General features: G+C 47.5%; 3 protein-coding genes across 4 annotated transcripts in view; 2 read left to right on the top strand and 1 right to left on the bottom strand.

The window, feature by feature from the left end:
- Nucleotides 1–1611: 1611 nt before the first annotated feature.
- Nucleotides 1612–8013, top strand: zgc:85858 (uncharacterized protein LOC405879 homolog). Its single transcript, XM_038277495.1, has 3 exons — nucleotides 1612–1920; nucleotides 4839–4914; nucleotides 6929–8013. The coding sequence occupies exons 1-3, from the start codon at nucleotides 1837–1839 to the stop codon at nucleotides 6967–6969; spliced, it is 201 nt and encodes a 66-aa protein (XP_038133423.1). The 5' UTR covers nucleotides 1612–1836; the 3' UTR covers nucleotides 6970–8013.
- Nucleotides 8014–12367: 4354 nt separating this feature from the next.
- Nucleotides 12368–14293, bottom strand: LOC119778320 (tripartite motif-containing protein 35-like). Of its 2 annotated transcripts, none has more exons than XM_038277494.1 (2): nucleotides 12799–14293; nucleotides 12368–12531 (listed from the first exon to the last, which is right to left on the bottom strand). In XM_038277494.1, exons 1-2 carry the CDS (start codon nucleotides 14149–14151, stop codon nucleotides 12508–12510), a joined length of 1377 nt encoding a protein of 458 aa, XP_038133422.1. In that variant the 5' UTR covers nucleotides 14152–14293; the 3' UTR covers nucleotides 12368–12507. The 2 variants fall into 2 exon arrangements, with proteins under 2 accessions (XP_038133422.1, XP_038133421.1); XM_038277493.1 differs by lacking the exon at nucleotides 12368–12531 and adding an exon at nucleotides 12579–12747.
- Nucleotides 14294–17680: 3387 nt separating this feature from the next.
- The window catches only part of camta2 (calmodulin binding transcription activator 2), a 40344-nt gene continuing 39532 nt past the window's right edge, over nucleotides 17681–18492 (top strand). The window contains 1 exon segment of the mRNA XM_038277491.1: nucleotides 17681–17811. The gene's annotated coding sequence lies outside the window, so the exon portion shown is untranslated.

Below are 18492 nucleotides of genomic sequence, written 5' to 3'. Positions count from 1 at the left end.
GTTCATAATATCCTTTGAAACCACCAGTCCCTCCTTTAGCAACATTTGGAGCCTTCATGATGCTGCCACAGCTGCTAACAGGCTACTGTTCATCTTTATGCAAAATAAAAATATGTTCATTGTGTTAAACCCTTATCATCATCAGACCATGTGACCAATTCTACCTGTAATATTGAGGTATAGTAACGGTAATGTGCCGATAGGATTTTTGGACCCGATACCTGGCTGTGCAGTATTGGCCGATACCGATACCATCTATTTGAAATGAATGTGTGTGTATATATGAAGAACTGCAGACTACTGGGATGCCTTCCTTTGTAAAGCAGGAAAAAAAAAATACAAAGTGAATCCAGTAGACCTTTTTATTGCCTACCTGGAATGGGTGACAATAGTGGAAGAAACTTTTGGCTCTCAAAATGGTATCGGTGCCTTTTTTGTTGGTACTCGCCGATACCGATACCACCATTTTAGTGCAGGATCGTGGCTGGATCCTGATTTTTATTTCCCATAATAAAAGTTAGAAAAGTTAAAGTGAATCAGGAGAAGGCAGGAGTCTCATCTTTCATCATCTCACATTAAACAAACACATTAAACAAACTTTTTTTTAATAAATCATAAACTTTAAAGGAGAAGTTCGGTTTTTTACACTTTAAGCCCATTTTCTGTAGTGTCCAGGATGAAATCGAATGAAGGACACCAAAATTTTGACAATTGCTCCTGTCTCTGCTTTTTGGCTCATTTAGAATCCCCCCCTGGCTGCTTTAGAATGGCTAGCATAGAGCATGTCTGATAATGTCCTTAAAACAACCTTAAACGTTCTTTTTTTTAAATATGCTACTCACCGTGTCGTCAGCGCTGTTCAATGACGTTCCAAAAAAAGTTTCGTGAAGAAAAACCGTTCCTGTAGTGTTTTATTTAGCATTTTGTAAATCCCATTGAGTTCTGTAGGAAAAGTCAATATTCCGCTGCCACCGGAAACGGAAATGGGGCCTGTTTACACAGTTGTAGTCTTTTCGCTTCACTCTGTGTACTCCGACGTCGAGGTGCTAACGTCTCTGTTAAACACTTTAAAAAACTCTGAAAATGGAATACGAAAGGTGGATTCTTGATTCTCGACGTCGGAGTACACAGAGTGAAGCGAAAAGACTACAACTGTGTAAACAGGCTCCATTTCCGTTTCCGGTGGCAGCGGAATATTGACTATTCCTACAGAACTCAATGGGATTTACAAAATGCTAAATAAAACACTACAGGAACGTTTTTTTCTTCACGAAACTTTTTTTGGAACGTCATTGAACAGCGCTGACGACCCGGTGAGTAGCATATTTTAAAAAAAGAACGTTTAAGGTTGTTTTAAGGACATTATCGGACATGCTCTATGCAAGCCATTCTAAAGCAGCCAGGGGGGGATTCTAAATGAGCCAAAAAGCAGAGACAGGACCAATTGTCAAAATGTTGGTGTCCTTCATTCGATTTCATCCTGGACACTACAGAAAATGGGCTTAAAGTGTAAAAAACCGAACTTCTCCTTTAAGTCTGAAGTATCAAATCTAAATACTATTTTTCCAGCCACCAGGGGGCAGTAGAGGCGATATGAAGGGTTCTATCTCAGATCACGTGACCCTGTCAGTTCCGCCTCAGTTAGCAGCTAGCAGCTAGCATCGTCTCCTCGGAGGTTGCCTGCGGAGCGGCAGAAAGCCAACCCAGCCAGACTCTGCTCCTCTGGGACAGAAACTCCTCCAAGCTCAGCCTTCAGCCTCCCCCCGCTGCACCTCCTGACCCGGTTCCGACCCAGTTTTCTTCTGGTTCCTCTGGCCCGGTAGCTACAGCAGGAAGATGTCTGCGATCCAGCGGATGAAGGTGGCCAACGAGCGGCACAGCAAGACCATCACGCAGCGGGGACACGTCCAGAAGACCTCGGTGGGTTCTGGTTCTTCTTCTTCTTCTTGTTGTGTTTATTGGCGGTTGGCAACAAACTTAATAGTAGCATTACCGCCACTTACTGGTATGGAGTGTGGCTCTCGTTGGTCTAACGCTCTTTTTGTATATATATATCTATATATACTCATACATACACCTACCAACCCACACAAACAAACTTACATCCATATTTATATTCTACTCATCACTATCATCCACACATTCACTCTTATGTCTACTCTATCAAATTCTACTGAATATCTTAGTTTTCTTTAAGAATCTAATAACTATTTGTATATGTTTGCTCTCCAAACTTTCCCTCAAAATATCTATTAACATAAATTTTACCTTAATACTTTCAAACTCTTTTATCATACATCTTCTCTCTCTTTCATATTTATCACATTCTAGAATAACATGTTCTACTGTTTCCCATTCTCCACAATATTCACATTTACCAGTTGCATGTTTTTGAATTTTAAAAAGTGAGTAGTTAAGTCCAGTATGCCCAAATCTTATCCTGGTTATCACTCTTTCCTCTTGTGGGTTCTGGTTCGACTTATTCAGTGTCTTTATATTGGACCGAACCGGAAGTGGGCCGGAAAGCTGTCCGCATATAGTCAGAGGCTAACACCTGTCAGCTAACCTCTGTTTACAAGAGGAAGTGAACCAGACTCCCCCCGAAAACTTTACATTTTAGGAGGATTTTATCTTTAACTGGAGAAAAAATCGGTACAGATTTAATTTAATGTGATTATCTGACAGAACCAGAACCGGGCTGCGGTTCGGCTACCAGCCGGACGGTAGATGGAGTTAAATTGGGCGTTATATGACCGTAAACTGGGGGTTGGATCAGAACCGTCGGTGCGGTTCGGAGGTTCGGTTACTGCAGTTTAAACTGAGGGCTGTTTGGGTCCAGAGCGACCCTCAGCTTTGGGTTGTAGGTTCGGTTCTGTCAGATGGGACCAGAACCTCACCGATAACACGGTGGCAGCCGCCGTGCTACGTTCATGGTTCTGATTGGCTGAAGGGTTTATGCAGAGAAACCGACCAATCAGGAGGCAGAGTAGAGCTGATAGATCAGAACCTGGATGTTTGTAGAAATTAGAGATGAAACAATCAGATTAATCAATTATTGAAGTGCAGTAATTGCAATTATAACAAGATTGTTAAAATAAAATAAAAAAAACTGAACATTTTGCATTTAAGATAAAAAAAAAAAAAAATCAGCTGTTAATCTGCTCTATAATCAGGAAGCTTCAAGTGTGTTAAAGCAAAGCTCTTGTGTTTCCACCTTAAATCTCTCTGGTTCTTTTTTCCTGACAAGAGATGACTCTTTAAATAACAATTTCTATTCAGTTTATTTCTATAGCTCCAATTCACATCATGTCATCACAGGTCACTTTATAGATCCAGATCAACCAGATCATCCAGTCAGATTGATTCAAAGTTTTCTATCTAAGGAAAACCAGCTGATTGCATCGACTCATTGACTCTTCAGCAATCCCTCACACTAAGCATGCTTGTAGCGACAGTGGAGAGGAAAAAACTCCCTTTAACAGGAAGAAACCTCCAGCAGAACCAGGCTCAGTGTGAGCGGCCATCTGCTGAGGCCCACTGGGGTTCAAGGAGACAGAAGCAGACATAGAAAAAGAAGCATAGATACAAAAGGCAACTGTCAACCAGCTCCACAGGCGGCCCCGTCCAGGAAACACACAGCCAGGCAGACGAGCTCCGAGCCAGCTCCCATGTCAGAGGATGAAGAGAGCACATCCAGTTAGTCACAGTCAGAGAAACAGGACTACACTGGAAAACAGGCCAAGCTCCAACATCTAGAAACAAAGGTGTTGATGGCAGCAGCACAGCTGATATTTCTCTCCAGGATGGAGTCACAGCCAAACAGGAACAGACCAGATGAAGCTACTATGAGAAAAAGCAGAGAGAGCAGAACGTTAGAGATTGAACTAACAGATTCTGCAGAGTGGGAGAATAGAGATAGAATGAAGCAGAATGATGAAAAAGGGGTCCCTATGTCCTCCAGCAGTCTAAGCCTATAGCAGCAGAACTATAGAGATAGCTCAGGATAACCTGAGCCACTCTAACTAGAAGCTTTATAAAAAAAAAAACACTTCATAATGTTTATGTATTTAATAACCAGGAGACGTGACAACAGAATCTGATATAAATTCTAATCTTACTGAGATCAGAGAAGTTGCTTAGAGTTACAGAAGGCAGCTGCTCCCCTCTCAGGAAGTGGCCCCCGCTTAACTGTTAAAGAAACATTTTATTTATATCTGCAGTCTGCCACATCATCACATCATTCTCGTTAGCAGATAAGGAGGCATCTATGGCTGCCGCCTTATCAAAATATTCCGCTTGGTTCTCAGCTGAAGGACGCTGCTGTCATTCCATGAAGATAATAACTGTATTTAGCAGGACTGAGGAACTGTTTTAATGAGATAAACTACTGGGGCAAACAGCAGCTCTGACATGCAACAGGCAGTTTAATTAAGGTGTAATAAACTGACGCATAATCAGTGATAATCATCCTAACCAGAGGAACAGTTTTAGTTTCACCTGCTTTAATTCAGTAAACGTTCTTCTTTAATAATTCTTTGGCTCTGATTATTAAAGGATGAATAGAAAATCTATTTGCTAACTGTTAGCTTTAGCCTTAGCATAAGGCCCGCCGGGCCCCAGGTTCTAGACCAGCACAGGCCGACCCGTTAGCAGCGGCCGGTTCTGTCTGATCCAGGAGAAGCAGCTCTAACCACAGCAGTGATCTTTAAAGGTACTGGTTCCATTGGGTCGTACTGGGCTCATCCCAGTAGACCTTCAGGTGGTAGCATGGGTTTGGTAGGAACTGGGTTCTGGTTCTGGTTCTGTCTGCAGCTCTGATGAGGCTGTCTGTGTTCCAGAGGCCCGTCAACGAGGACAAGTCTCCAGTGGGACCGTGGCTGCTGGCGCTGTTCGTCTTCGTGGTCTGTGGATCAGGTGAGTCTGCCACACAGGAGGTTCTGAGGATTCTGGCACCGGTTCTGTTGGGCCACCTCGGAACCAGCTGCTCAACCAGGGAAGCATCCTGAAAAACATAATACCTTCTGAGGTCCAATCGGGTCGGTTCTGGGGGTGGGTGGTGGAGGTCGGGTCTGACCGGACCTGGGCGGTTCTGCAGCCTCACAGCTGATCATGTGGTTCTGTCCAGAAGTGGACCTCATGGACATAGAGCAGAACCAACACTCCTCTGAACCGGGTTGCTGTCGGGTCAGAACCAGTCCTTCTCTAAGCCCCCAGGTTCTGTCAGTGAGCCTCTGCTCCATAGCAGAGAGTTGGACCGGGCCGGACCAGGCCCTGCAGGAACAGGACCGGATCAGATCCAACCTCAGATCAGGAACTAGTGCAGCTGTCCTTTCAGGTTAGTTCTGTTTTAGGTCCATTTCATTGTGGTTCAAACAATTTGTTAGAACTCCAGGTAACATCTGAGCCTAGAACCGGGTCCAGTAGAACTTTACAATGAATGACTGCGGCTGATGAAGTCTGGACCACAGACTGGACCTGTGTACTGAGTTATTCTGTACCCACGGCTCCGGGCCATGGGTCCTGTCCGTTGCCACAGGTGTGATCCGTTGCCATGGGTCAGGTCCGTTGCCATGGGTCTGGTCTGTTGCCATAGGTCCGATCCGTTGCCATGGTTCCTGTCCGTTGTCGTGGTTTGATCCGCTGCCATGGTTCAAGTCCATTGCCATGGGTCCTGTCCGTTGCCACAGGTGTGATCCGTTGCCATGGGTCCGGTCCGTTGCCATGGGTCTGGTCTGTTGCCATGGGTCTGGTCTGTTGCCATGGGTCCGATCTGTTGCCATGGTTCCGGTCTGTTGCCATGGTTCCTGTCCATTGCCATGGGTCCGGTCCGTTGCCACAGGTGTGATCCGTTGCCATGGCTCCGGTCCGTTGCCACAGGTGTGATCCGTTGCCATGGGTCCGATCCGTTGTCATGGGTCCGATCCGTTGCCATGGGTCCGATCCGTTGCCATGGGTCCGGTCCGTTGCCATGGTTCCTGTCTGTTGCCATGGTTCCTGTCCGTTGCCATGGGTCCTGTCCGTTGCCACAGGTGTGATCCGTTGCCATGGGTCCGATCCGTTGTCATGGGTCCGATCCGTTGCCATGGGTCCGATCCGTTGCCATGGGTCCGGTCCGTTGCCATGGTTCCGGTGCTGCAGCAGTCGTTGCTCATGCTCTGAAGATGAGGACAGGAAGCTGCAGATAAACAGGAAGTGAAGAAATCTCCATGTCACTTATCGCCTCATCCAGACAGGAAGTGAAACAGGAAGCTGCTCTGCCTCATCACCATCATCATCATCACTGCGTCCCTGTCAGGACCAGAACCTTCATGGGGTTTAAGCCTCTCAGGCTCAAATGAAGTTGTAGTTGCAGTAAAAATCAGATATGTGGAGAAAATGATCACATGGGGTAGTAATATACCATTCAGACTTGTTAGTGAGAGAGAGACCTTCACATGCAATGAATTCTGGGATGTTGCAGATTTGCAACAGTGGCCCGGAGTGGTAAATTAACTCTGAAGACTGAACCTGATATGAACGTTAACTTTATTTGAAAACAAAATTCGAAAACAAAAATATTCTCAAAATATTCACAAAATTAGAGAGAACTTTTTCTCAACCTTTTTCTCCACCGACATCTCAAAACCTGTTGAGGAGGCCATTTCTGTTAAACTGTTGCTCAAAATATAGGCAAGCTAGTAGATAAAGCATGTAGCATCCATTGGTACCTGTTTGGTCACACGTTGCAAATCCACAACATTGAACTAGAGATGCCTCTGGTGAAAAACCCACCGGAGATAAAATCTACTAACTGGCATGTGTCAACCACCTGACTCAGGAACCACCTGACTCCATGCGATGACGTCATCGCAAGGAGTCAGGTGGTTCAGCCCACCTGTGCTTCTCATTCTGGCCTCGCTGCTAACAGCCTCCTCTGTCTGTGTTGCAGCCATCTTCCAGATCATCCAGAGCATCCGCCACGGCATGTGATGACCTTTGACCCCGGAGCCAGCTGCCTTCACCCCCCCCCCAACACACACACACACACACACACACACAGCTCTTCCTGGCTCTGTGGGGACTCTGATTCATTGGTCACCATGAAAAATTAAAAAAGAGAGACGGTTCCTCAGACTGGAGACACGTCTTCACCTTAAGAACGTGTCCCCGCCCTGAGGACGTCTCCCCACATTAACCAAGTGTCCCCACCCTGAAGAAGTCCTGAGGACTTGTCCCCACATTAAGGAGGTGTCCCTACCCTGAAGAAGTGTCCCTGCCCAGAGGATGTGTCTCATTGGCTGGTCCTGGGCGGCGGTCCCCTCAGACCCAGGAAGAGCAGAGTCCATGTCTGTTCCTGTGGCGTCCAAGCGTTGTTCCTCCTGCTGTGGCTGCAGATGGTTGTTTTATATTATTGTTGTTATGATGATGATGATGATGTTTTTCTGCACTGTTGATGAAGCTTGTTGCTGATCAGAGTTTGGTTCTTATTAATTGATGGAGTTCCTGGTCCAGATGAAGTCTTAAGGCGTTTTCCTTCCAGCTGCAGATTAAAGGAGAACTTCTGCTGCTCTAAACCCTGAAGCTCAGCTCGGTTCCTCAGAGACATTATTTAAGGATATTTATGATGCGTCTCTGCTGTGAAGCCACCCCTGAAAAGCCATAAAGCTGATCGTTCAGCAGAGGAACTGATTGATCTCTATTAAGCTGTGACGGTTATTATTTCACAATAAAAGCCCCATGGTCTCCACTGCTGCTGTAATAATGTGAACTTTCTAAAATGTACCGTGATGTTCTTAGGATGAGTTAGACGAGGCGACTGAGGGGGAATCAGGATTAGTCTTTACTGACGTTAGAGCAGCAGCGTCCCATTTAGCTCCGCCTCCGTCTCTGACCTTCAGGACGGAGGAATTTTCCTGTTAGATACCTGAAACCAGGAGGAGCTGAGGAACCATCAGTCTGAGCTCCCTGCTGACCCCTGCTGGACGATTTTCTCCACTTTTATACAAAATAAACTTCTGATATTTTTCTCTACTATCCCGTCTCCTGTCTTCATTATTATCAAATGAGGTTAGAAATGTACTTTCAATTCTATTCAGTTTATTTCTATATCGCCAATTCACATCATGTCATCTCAGGTCACTTTATAGAGACAATTCAACCAGATCATCCAGTCAGATTGATTCAAAGTTTTCTATCTAAGGAAAACCAGCTGATTGCATTGACTCATTGACTCTTCAGCAATCCCTCACACTGAGCATGTTTGCAGTTACAGCAGAGAGGAGACAGAAGCAGAGCAGACTGCCCCCTACTGGCTGATTAATAAACTTCCCTATAATTGGTTCTGACCATGGTTGGTCCATTTCAAAACGGACTTTAATCCCCGGAATGGGTTTCAGTCCCATTTAGGTTGGTTTAATTTGCAGAAATGTTTCATAAAGCAGGTTTAACAAATTCTGACCCAAATCAGCAGCTTAGAATTGATCCAGCCTGATGTTGGAAACTCTGAGTTCTTGGTTCCATTAAAGCTGACGTGAGTTCAGTCAAAGTTGAACAGGTGTGTAACAAGTGGCCGATGAAAAGCCATTATCAGTGGAGCACCATGAATCACCATGACAACAGGAAGTGCCTTTTTCACCCCACTGGAAGTAGAGGTTTTAATGAAGAACAATAAATGGAGAATGTGTTTGAAATAAAAAGCAGCAAAGGAGAGGAAGAGGGAGAAGAAGGTTGCTGCTCCAGTTAATGCAGAAGTTTATATGAAGCCGGCTATGGCAGGCCGTTTTTACATTTATTCAAAGCACTCTCCTCTCTGTTGTTCCATTTGTAGATCACTTAAAAAAGATTCTTCCTGATCAGAATCACACACCTAGACTGAACTAAAATAACTTATTTTCTAAATTACCTTAAATTAAGTTTTATATATCTAGAAATGTGGCCGTTCTGACATTTATTATCTTGGTTAAATATGGATTTATGAGATCTGAAATGTGTTAAATTATACAAATGCTGAGGAGAAACAACAGGAAGAAGGAGAGCATCCATTTATTTTGTTTTTAAGTGGAAGTGCTGCCCCCTACTGGTTATTTAATGAACTTCCCAGTAATTGATCTGCTGAGCTCAGCAGTTGGTGTCTCATAAAGGGAGGATGAGGAACGGTTGATTCCTCAGAGTGGATCATCTCTGCAGGAAAACCTTCATCTAACCTCTAAGAACCAGACGGACCGGGTCCCTGATGGTTGCCATGGCGATAAATTGGATGGGCTCTGTCTCTTCTAGGATAGTAAAGTCCTGAGTCCAGTGAGCTCTCCCAATGAAGACACAAGCAGGTTCCCCTGAAGGTTCTGCTGGAACCCGTTCATAGTGAGGTAGCTGGTCCTCATGGCTGGACCAAAGGAGGTGCTGATGCTCTGAGAAGAAGATCCTGAGGCCTCATAGGCTCGCTGCTGTGATGTCATGGGAAAGAGAGGTTGGACTGGATCAGAACCTTTAGAGGCTGATCCATGGATCCGATCCTGGTTCAGATCTGTCTTGATGAGCTTCTGCTGAGCAGTGGGTCGGTCAGCGTGTTCAGAAGGTTCTGATGTTCTGGTCGGCTTATTAATGAACAATACACACCTTATTTAAAATGTTAGAAACGTTTATTGGTATAAAACATGGAGGATAGAAACGGCCTGATCAACGGGCTCAGCCTGTCCTGATACCAGAACCACAGCAGCTCCTGACCTTCTGCACGTTGGACCCAGGTTCTGATGGAGATCTGGGTCACTAAGCTCAGACCTTCTCCTCAATCTGAAACCTCCAACGATCTCACTCTAGGAGATCACTCATCTGTTCCAGTCCCAGGCAGCAGGTCGGCTCATTACACATGATTTCATAACAATATAAGACTAATTACATTTCCAGACCTCAGACTGGGAGCTTCATCTGGCTTATTGGAACCAGTTCCTTTCATTTCCAGTCTCTTTGCAGATGTTTTGGAGGCAGAAGAACATCTGGTTCAGACAGCAGCAGGGATTCTTCTGACTTTAAAGGATGCTGATTGGTTGATTATATCCACTCAGAGGGGAGCTGACGTAGAATAGAAATGAACCAATGAGAGACTAAGCTTCTCCACAGCCGGCCAGCCCACACTGTGGGAAGTTCACAGTGGGGTGGGCGGGGCTTACAGTTTCACGATACACGATACACGATAAGCAGAGTCCAGGAGCTACAAGTCCTGGGTTGGTGCATTACTAAAGAGGTCACCATAATCCAGAACGGCTCTGTTAGCTTCAAAAAACTGTGAGTTCATATTGGACAAAAAATGAATCTGACACACCAAGGGATTTATAAACAGCTTCCTGCAGGAGGAGAAAGGCTGCCTGCTCACATGTCAGCACCTTTCTGCCCCCCACCAGAACAGCACAGTCTTTTATTAACAGATCACAAGCAAATGGGTTCAAGCACAAAGGTTCAATCTCAGTTTCATGACCAAATATTCCACATTTCCTTTACTGATTATGGTAAAGATAGATTCAACTCTTTCCGTTTCTTCTGCTGGAAACGTGGCATCTGGAGGACTGACCTGCAGGTGGCGCTCTGTTCTGGAGCTGAACGTCAACATTTAAATTAAGATCCATCTGTAGAAACATGACTATGTTAAAGAGTTTATGTAAAGCTGTAGATAACGACATCATCAGCATAGAAATGATAATCAGTGTCCAGAAGATTCTGACCAATATAGATGGTGTGAAGTTAGGAAGCTGAGGCGGAAACATTTCTTGCGAGAATTAATGTTCAAATGTTTTTAACGTCCTCGGACAGAGAGGTAGAGCTCTCAGTGAGAGGCATTTCAGTAAATACATTTATACCTTACAAAATCACACAACCCCGCCCCCCCGGGGAACCAACCCACCCCCTGCATAAAGAACTTTCTCACACTGGAACATTTGGTTATTCCTAAGAAAAAACACTTCACTTCATCAAGGGCATAATTTTAGCCAGATAAACACTGAGAACAGGTCTCCCGTTCGCAGCATGAAGGAGGCTGTGTGAACTCGTTATTATCGTTCATGACCCTCCCTCCACCCTTGGGAGGCATCCGCTCTCTGCCCCCCCTACCTTAAACATTACAGCGTAGAGGCTGGTCAGGAGGTCTCTGAACTATTCAGGCAGGCACACTCAAAATATCGTTATCTCACAAACAGACCAAAGAAAAATATGCTTCCACAATAATAGTGGCCCCCAAGAAGAGCCTTGAGGCATTCCCTAATTTCAAAACAGGAAGTTTTGAAATTAGCCTAAAGTTGATAAAAACTTGTAGTAGTCACCTTTAAATAAAGCCGTGACAAAAGCTGATTTCCAGAGTTTCAACATTTGGAATTTGGAGATCTCCGGTTGGACACTGGTGTTGGATGTCTAGATGCTGAGGTTGATGGAGGTCTCCTCCGGTTGGACGCTGGTGTGGGACGTCTAGATGCTGAGGTTGATGGAGATCTCCTCCGGTTGGACGCTGGTGTGGGACGTCTAGATACTGAGGTTGATGGAGGTCTCCTCCGGTTGGACGCTGGTGTGGGACGTCTAGATGCTGAGGTTGATGGAGGTCTCCTCCGGTTGGACGCCGGTGTGGGACGTCTAGATGCTGAGGTTGATGGAGGTCTCCTCCGGTTGGACGCTGGTGTGGGACGTCTAGATGCTGAGGTTGATGGAGGTCTCCTCCGGTTGGACGCTGGTGTGGGACGTCTAGATGCTGAGGTTGATGGAGATCTCCTCCGGTTGGACGCTGGTGTGGGACGTCTAGATGCTGAGGTTGATGGAGATCTCCTCCGGTTGGACGCCGGTGTGGGACGTCTAGATGCTGAGGTTGATGGAGATCTCCTCCGGTTGGACGCCGGTGTGGAACGTCTAGATACTGAGGTTGATGGAGATCTCCTCCGGTTGGACGCCGGTGTGGAACGTCTAGATACTGAGGTTGATGGAGATCTCCGGTTGGACACTGGTGTTGGATCACTAGATGCTGAGTTTGATGGAGATCTCCTCCGGTTGGACGCTGGTGTGGGACGTCTAGATGCTGAGGTTGATGGAGGTCTCCTCCGGTTGGACGCTGGTGTGGAACGTCTAGATGCTGAGGTTGATGGAGGTCTTCTTTGGTTGGACGCCGGTGTGGAACGTCTACCTCCTGAGGTTGATGGAGATCTCCTCCGGTTGGACGCCGGTGTGGAACGTCTACCTCCTGAGGTTGATGGAGATCTCCTCCGGTTGGACGCCGGTGTGGAACGTCTACCTCCTGAGGTTGATGGAGATCTCCTCCGGTTGGACGCCGGTGTGGGACGTCTACCTCCTGAGGTTGATGGAGATCTCCTCCGGTTGGACGCTGGTGTGGCACATCTACCTCCTGAAGTTGATGGAGATCTCCTCCAGTTGGACGCCGGTGTGGAACGTCTAGATGCTGAGGTTGATGGAGATCTCCTCCGGTTGGACGCCGGTGTGGAACGTCTAGATGCTGAGGTTGATGGAGATCTCCTCCGGTTGGACGCTGGTGTGGAACGTCTACCTCCTGAGGTTGATGGAGATCTCCTCCGGTTAGACGCTGGTGTGGGACGTCTACCTCCTGAGGTTGATGGAGATCTCCTCCGGTTGGACGCTGGTGTGGGACGTCTACCTCCTGAGGTTGATGGAGATCTCCTCCGGTTGGACGCTGGTGTGGGACGTCTACCTCCTGAGGTTGATGGAGATCTCCTCCGGTTGGACGCTGGTGTGGGACGTCTACCTCCTGAGGTTGATGGAGATCTCTAGTTGGACGCCGGTGTGGGACATCTAGATGCTGAGGTTGATGGAGATCTTCCCTGGTAGAACCCTCACTGGGTTCTGGTCCACATTCATGATGAAGGCCATGAGCTTCTCAGTGAAGGTGTGTGTGAAGGTGTGTATGTGAGTGTCTGTGTCTGGATCGGAGAAGGTCAGTTTTCCTGCTTCCCAGTCCAGGTTGACCTGGACCTTTTGGACCTTCCTCTGGACTGGGAGGATGTTAGCGGAACCTGCTGGGTCCAGTGCAGAGTAACTCCCTCCGTAGAACCCGATCCTCCAGAACCCGGACTGCGTGTCTCCTGTTTTGTGGACGGATTCTGGCATCAGACCCAGCAGCCAGTAGGTGCTGTCTCCCACCTCCACCTCCCAGCTGTGGCTCCCTGAGCAGAACCCCTGGGAGCTCAGAACCGAGCTGTAAGACCCGATCCGCTCCGGGTTCTGAGGCAGCGGCTGCTTCTCTCCTCGCCTCAGCGTGGTCAGATCTTCAGACAGGAGGAGCTCTGGGTGGGCGGAGTTTGGGTCCAGGACCAGAGGAGTGTAGGACACCATGTCCTTCATGCTGCTCCAGATGTTGAAGGTCAGGTTGCCCAGATGTTTGGCCTGGTCTATCAGGGCTCCTGAGGGCAGCTGTGGGTCCTCCAGCAGGGGGTGCTGGTGGACCTGCTGGGCTGCAGCCTGGTAGCACCTCAGGAAGGAGATATCTCCAGCGCTCAGCTGCTCCTCTGTGCTGCGGACTGTCTCGGACAGAGCTGCTATCTCTCTTCTCAGAGCCTCCATCTTCTCCTTCATCATCCTGCTCTTCTGCTCCTCTTCCTCCCTCAGAGAGACCAGCCTGGCCTCCTCTTCCTCCAGCAGAAACTGATGAAGCTTCTGGAACTGGTCCCTGATCTGCCTCTCTGTGGACCGGGCCTGGACCTTCATGTGTTCTGCTGTCTGGCTGAACTCCTCCTGAACTTTCCTCCTCAGCTCCAGCTTCCTCCTCAGAGGCTCCAGGGTTTCCTGAAGCTGCTTCCTGTGCTGCTGAGCAGCCTCCTGGATGGGTGAGAAGGTGTGTCCAGCATGTTGGTGAGAACCTCTGCAGACAGGACAGACGGGCTGCTGGTGGTCCAAACAGAACAGGTCCAGACTCTCGGAGTGCAGCTGGCAGAAGCCCTCAGAGGCTCTCTGCTGCAGGAATGTCTCACACTGGCGCTGCAGAGACATGTCGATGGGAGGCTCCTCCTTGGAAAACCTCCTCCTGCAGGCCGGACATTCTGCTCCTGGCTTCTCCTTCCAGCAGGTCTTCAGACAGCCTCTGCAGAAGCTGTGATTGCAGGTCAGAAGCACGGGATGCTTGAAGACCTCCTGACAGATGGAGCAGATGAGGTTCTCTGGTATGGAAGCCATGCTGAACGCTCAGACTCACTTTAACCGCTCTGATCAGAGGAGGAAGTGAATGTTCACCTTTGACCCACTTCACTAAGAGGGAGGAGCTTCTTCCTCCTTTGGCTCAAAGCTGCTGTTCAGGCAGTAAAATGACAGAAAGCTCCAGATAAACCGGTTCTGGTTGGATCCGCAGTGATCAGAGCAACAAGGCTGGACTTTTATTCTGAAAGGGCAACTTCAGGCTCCAGCAGCACACAGACTGTCAGAGTAAGATGTTCCAGAAGAAGATCCACGAACAGAGCCCTGACCAAGATGGCAGCCGTTACCGGTTAGAACACTGAGGGAAGGATGACAGTAAAGCTGTTGGCAGAGATCATGAAATCTGTGTTTATCATGTTTATCAGCTTTAATGTTGGTATATTGGTGTGAATAATTAACTACTGTATGCTTGGTGCTCAGATTGTAGTAAATAAAGTAACCGTTAAAAGTCAAACTAGTGAAAACATGGAGGATCACTGCTGCCATCCTCTGGTTCAGAAGGGAACTGCAGCTTCCAGAGGCGGTGACGTCATGTCTTCAAGGAGACTTTATTGTCATTTTGTAGCAGAGAGATCTTAGAGGACAACATGCTGGTGAAGATTCTCAGTCATCCAGATCAATAAGATGATTAAAATCAATCCTCTGGACTTTGTTTCTAAGTTTCTCTTCCATCCAGGAAACTTTTTCAATTCAAAATGTCAGAAATAGCGTTTAGTTCCAGGTTTTATCCAGCAGACCAACAAAGCCTGGTTTTAGTTTAGAAAACATGCAAACTGGAACAGACATCCTTTGCATTCAGATTATGACAGGGATTAGATTATAGTTGAAATAAATAATATTATATATATAAAGCGCAGCAGTGATGAGGATGAACCAGAGCAAGAACACAAACACTTAGAGAGAAAAGGAGAAGGAACGTTAGTGTGCAATAAATAATGGTGCAAAATAAACAACTATGATGATCCTCTGATGTTCCTCTGATGTTCCTCTGATGTTCCTCTGATGATCCTCTGATGTTCCCCTGATGTTCCCCTGATGTTCCTCTGATGATCCTCTGATGTTCCCCTGATGTTCCTCTGATGTTCCTCTGATGTTCCTTTGATGTTCCTCTGATGATCCTCTGATGTTCCTCTGATGATCCTCTGATGTTCCTCTGATGATCCTCTGATGATCCTCTGATGTTCCTCTGATGTTCCTCTGATGTTCCCCTGATGTTCCTTTGATGATCCTCTGATGTTCCTCTGATGATCCTCTGATGTTCCTCTGATGGTCCTCTGATGATCCCCTGATGTTCCCCTGATGTTCCTCTGATGATCCCCTGATGTTCCCCTGATGTTCCTTTGATGATCCTCTGATGTTCCTCTGATGATCCTCTGATGTTCCCCTGATGTTCCCCTGATGTTCCTTTGGTGATCCTCTGATGATCCTCTGATGATCCTCTGATGTTCCTTTGATGATCCTCTGATGTTCCCCTGATGTTCCCCTGATGTTCCTTTGATGATCCTCTGATGATCCTCTGATGATCCTCTGATGATCCTCTGATGTTCCTCTGATGATCCTCTGATGTTCCCCTGATGTTCCCCTGATGTTCCTCTGATGTTCCCCTGATGTTCCTTTGATGTTCCTTTGATGTTCCTCTGATGATCCTCTGATGTTCCCCTGATGTTCCCCTGATGTTCCTTTGATGATCCTCTGATGATCCTCTGATGATCCTCTGATGATCCTCTGATGTTCCTCTGATGTTCCTCTGATGTTCCCCTGATGTTCCTTTGATGATCCTCTGATGTTCCTCTGATGATCCTCTGATGTTCCCCTGATGTTCCTCTGATGTTCCTCTGATGGTCCTCTGATGATCCCCTGATGTTCCCCTGATGTTCCTCTGATGATCCCCTGATGTTCCCCTGATGTTCCTTTGATGATCCTCTGATGTTCCTCTGATGATCCTCTGATGTTCCCCTGATGTTCCCCTGATGTTCCTTTGGTGATCCTCTGATGATCCTCTGATGTTCCTTTGATGATCCTCTGATGTTCCCCTGATGTTCCCCTGATGTTCCTTTGATGATCCTCTGATGATCCTCTGATGATCCTCTGATGTTCCTCTGATGATCCTCTGATGTTCCCCTGATGTTCCCCTGATGTTCCTCTGATGTTCCCCTGATGTTCCTTTGATGTTCCTTTGATGTTCCTCTGATGATCCTCTGATGTTCCCCTGATGTTCCCCTGATGTTCCTTTGATGATCCTCTGATGATCCTCTGATGATCCTCTGATGATCCTCTGATGTTCCTCTGATGATCCTCTGATGTTCCCCTGATGTTCCCCTGATGTTCCTCTGATGTTCCTCTGATGATCCTCTGATGTTCCCCTGATGTTCCCCTGATGTTCCTTTGATGATCCTCTGATGTTCCTCTGATGATCCTCTGATGATCCTCTGATGTTCCCCTGATGTTCCCCTGATGTTCCTCTGATGTTCCTCTGATGTTCCCCTGATGTTCCTTTGATGTTCCTTTGATGTTCCCCTGATGTTCCTCTGATGTTCCTCTGATGTTCCTCTGATGATCCTCTGATGTTCCCCTGATGTTCCTCTGATGTTCCTCTGATGTTCCTCTGATGATCCTCTGATGATCCTCTGATGTTCCCCTGATGTTCCTCTGATGTTCCTCTGATGATGATCCTCTGATGTTCCTCTGATGTTCCTCTGATGTTCCTCTGATGTTCCTCTGATGATCCCCTGATGATCCTCTGATGTTCCCCTGATGATCCTCTGATGTTCCTCAGATGATCCTCTGATGTTCCTCTGATGTTCCTCTGATGTTCCTCTGATGATCCTCTGATGTTCCTCTGATGTTCCTCTGATGTTCCTCTGATGATCCTCTGATGATCCTCTGATGATCCTCTGATGATCCTCTGATGATCCTCTGATGTTCCTCTGATGATCCTCTGATGTTCCTCTGATGATCCTCTGATGTTCCTCTGATGATCCTCTGATGATCCTCTGATGATCCTCTGATGTTCCTCTGATGATCCTCTGATGTTCCTCTGATGATCCTCTGATGTTCCTCTGATGATCCTCTGATGTTCCTCTGATGTTCCCCTGATGTTCCTTTTGATGTTCCTCTGATGATCCTCTGATGATCCCCTGATGTTCCCCTGATGTTCCCCTGATGTTCCTCTGATGATCCTCTGATGTTCCTCTGATGTTCCTCTGATGTTCCTCTGATGGTCCTCTGATGTTCCTCTGATGTTCCTCTGATGTTCCCCTGATGATCCTCTGATGTTCCTCTGATGTTCCCCTGATGTTCCTCTGATGATCCCCTGATGTTCCCCTGATGTTCCTCTGATGATCCCCTGATGTTCCCCTGATGTTCCCCTGATGTTCCGCTGATGTTCCTCTGATGTTCCTCAGATGTTCCCCTGATGTTCCCCTGATGTTCCTCTGATGTTCCTCTGATGATCCTCTGATGAACCTCTGATGTTCCTCTGATGTTCCTCTGAAGCTGAACTTTCATATTTCTCCAGGATCAGCTGCTGGATGGAGCTCAGGATTTTATATAGATGGAATCGGCGTCGTAGCCCCGCCCACCTACGCTGATACGCCATGGCGTCAGAAGCAGAGAACATGGCGGCTGTGCTGAAGGCGGAAGGTAAAGAGCTTTAAGTGATGTCTTATTCTCCGGTGTCGGTACCGTAGGTTCGGTTGGTACCGGTCAGAACCCATCTGGTTCCGGTCCCTGGCCGCGGGCTGAGCTCTGCTAGCCGGAGCTGCAGCCCCGCAGCTCGGCTGCTGCAGGTGTTTATCACGGCAGGAACCAAAACATGATGGGGGCTTCTGACAGCTGATGGGGGGGAGGAAACCCGCCGCCTGACCGGCTCAGGGTGCGCTGCTAGCCGGCCTGACCGGCTGGCTCTGCTGCGTTTGGTCTGGAGGTCCGAGCAGCTCCGAACCAGGAAGCGGCAGCTGAAGCTGCAGGGCCGGCAGGAGAAGCTGAGAGGCGGCGGGAGCAGCCGGGAGAGACCGCGGTCTGAGAGCGGCCTCCGGGAGGACCGAGCGGATCCTTCAGCCTGAGCTGCTGGGGATCCGGAACCGGTTCATTAGACGCCTTTAACCGGGGATCAAAACAAGTTCATTAGACACCCGGAACCGGTTCATTAGACACCCGAAACCGGTTCATTTGACACCTTTAACCGCAGATTGAAACCGGTTCATTAGACTCCTTTAACCGGGGATAAGAACAAGTTCATTAGACACCCGGAACCGGTTCATTAGACACCCGGAACCGGTTCATTAGACGCCTTTAACCGGAGGTCAAAACAAGTTCATTAGA

This window comes from Cyprinodon tularosa, unplaced genomic scaffold (genome assembly GCF_016077235.1).
Source record: "Cyprinodon tularosa strain WSP-4 unplaced genomic scaffold, ASM1607723v1 ctg1316, whole genome shotgun sequence".
NCBI classification, from domain to species: domain Eukaryota; kingdom Metazoa; phylum Chordata; class Actinopteri; order Cyprinodontiformes; family Cyprinodontidae; genus Cyprinodon; species Cyprinodon tularosa.
This window is presented reverse-complemented; position numbering and strand designations above follow the sequence as displayed.

Bases quoted from the DNA above. Each gene is read 5' to 3' on its own strand.
- zgc:85858 (XM_038277495.1), top strand. From the start codon at position 1,837: ATGTCTGCGATCCAGCGGATGAAGGTGGCCAACGAGCGGCACAGCAAG. The intron at 1,921-4,838 runs GTGGGTTCTGGT...TCTGTGTTCCAG, and splicing joins GACACGTCCAGAAGACCTCG to AGGCCCGTCAACGAGGACAA. The intron at 4,915-6,928 runs GTGAGTCTGCCA...TCTGTGTTGCAG, and splicing joins CTTCGTGGTCTGTGGATCAG to CCATCTTCCAGATCATCCAG.
- LOC119778320 (XM_038277494.1), bottom strand. From the start codon at position 14,151: ATGGCTTCCATACCAGAGAACCTCATCTGCTCCATCTGTCAGGAGGTC. The intron at 12,532-12,798 runs ATCTCCATCAAC...TAACCGGAGGAG, and splicing joins TGAGGGTTCTACCAGGGAAG to ATCTCCATCAACCTCAGGAG.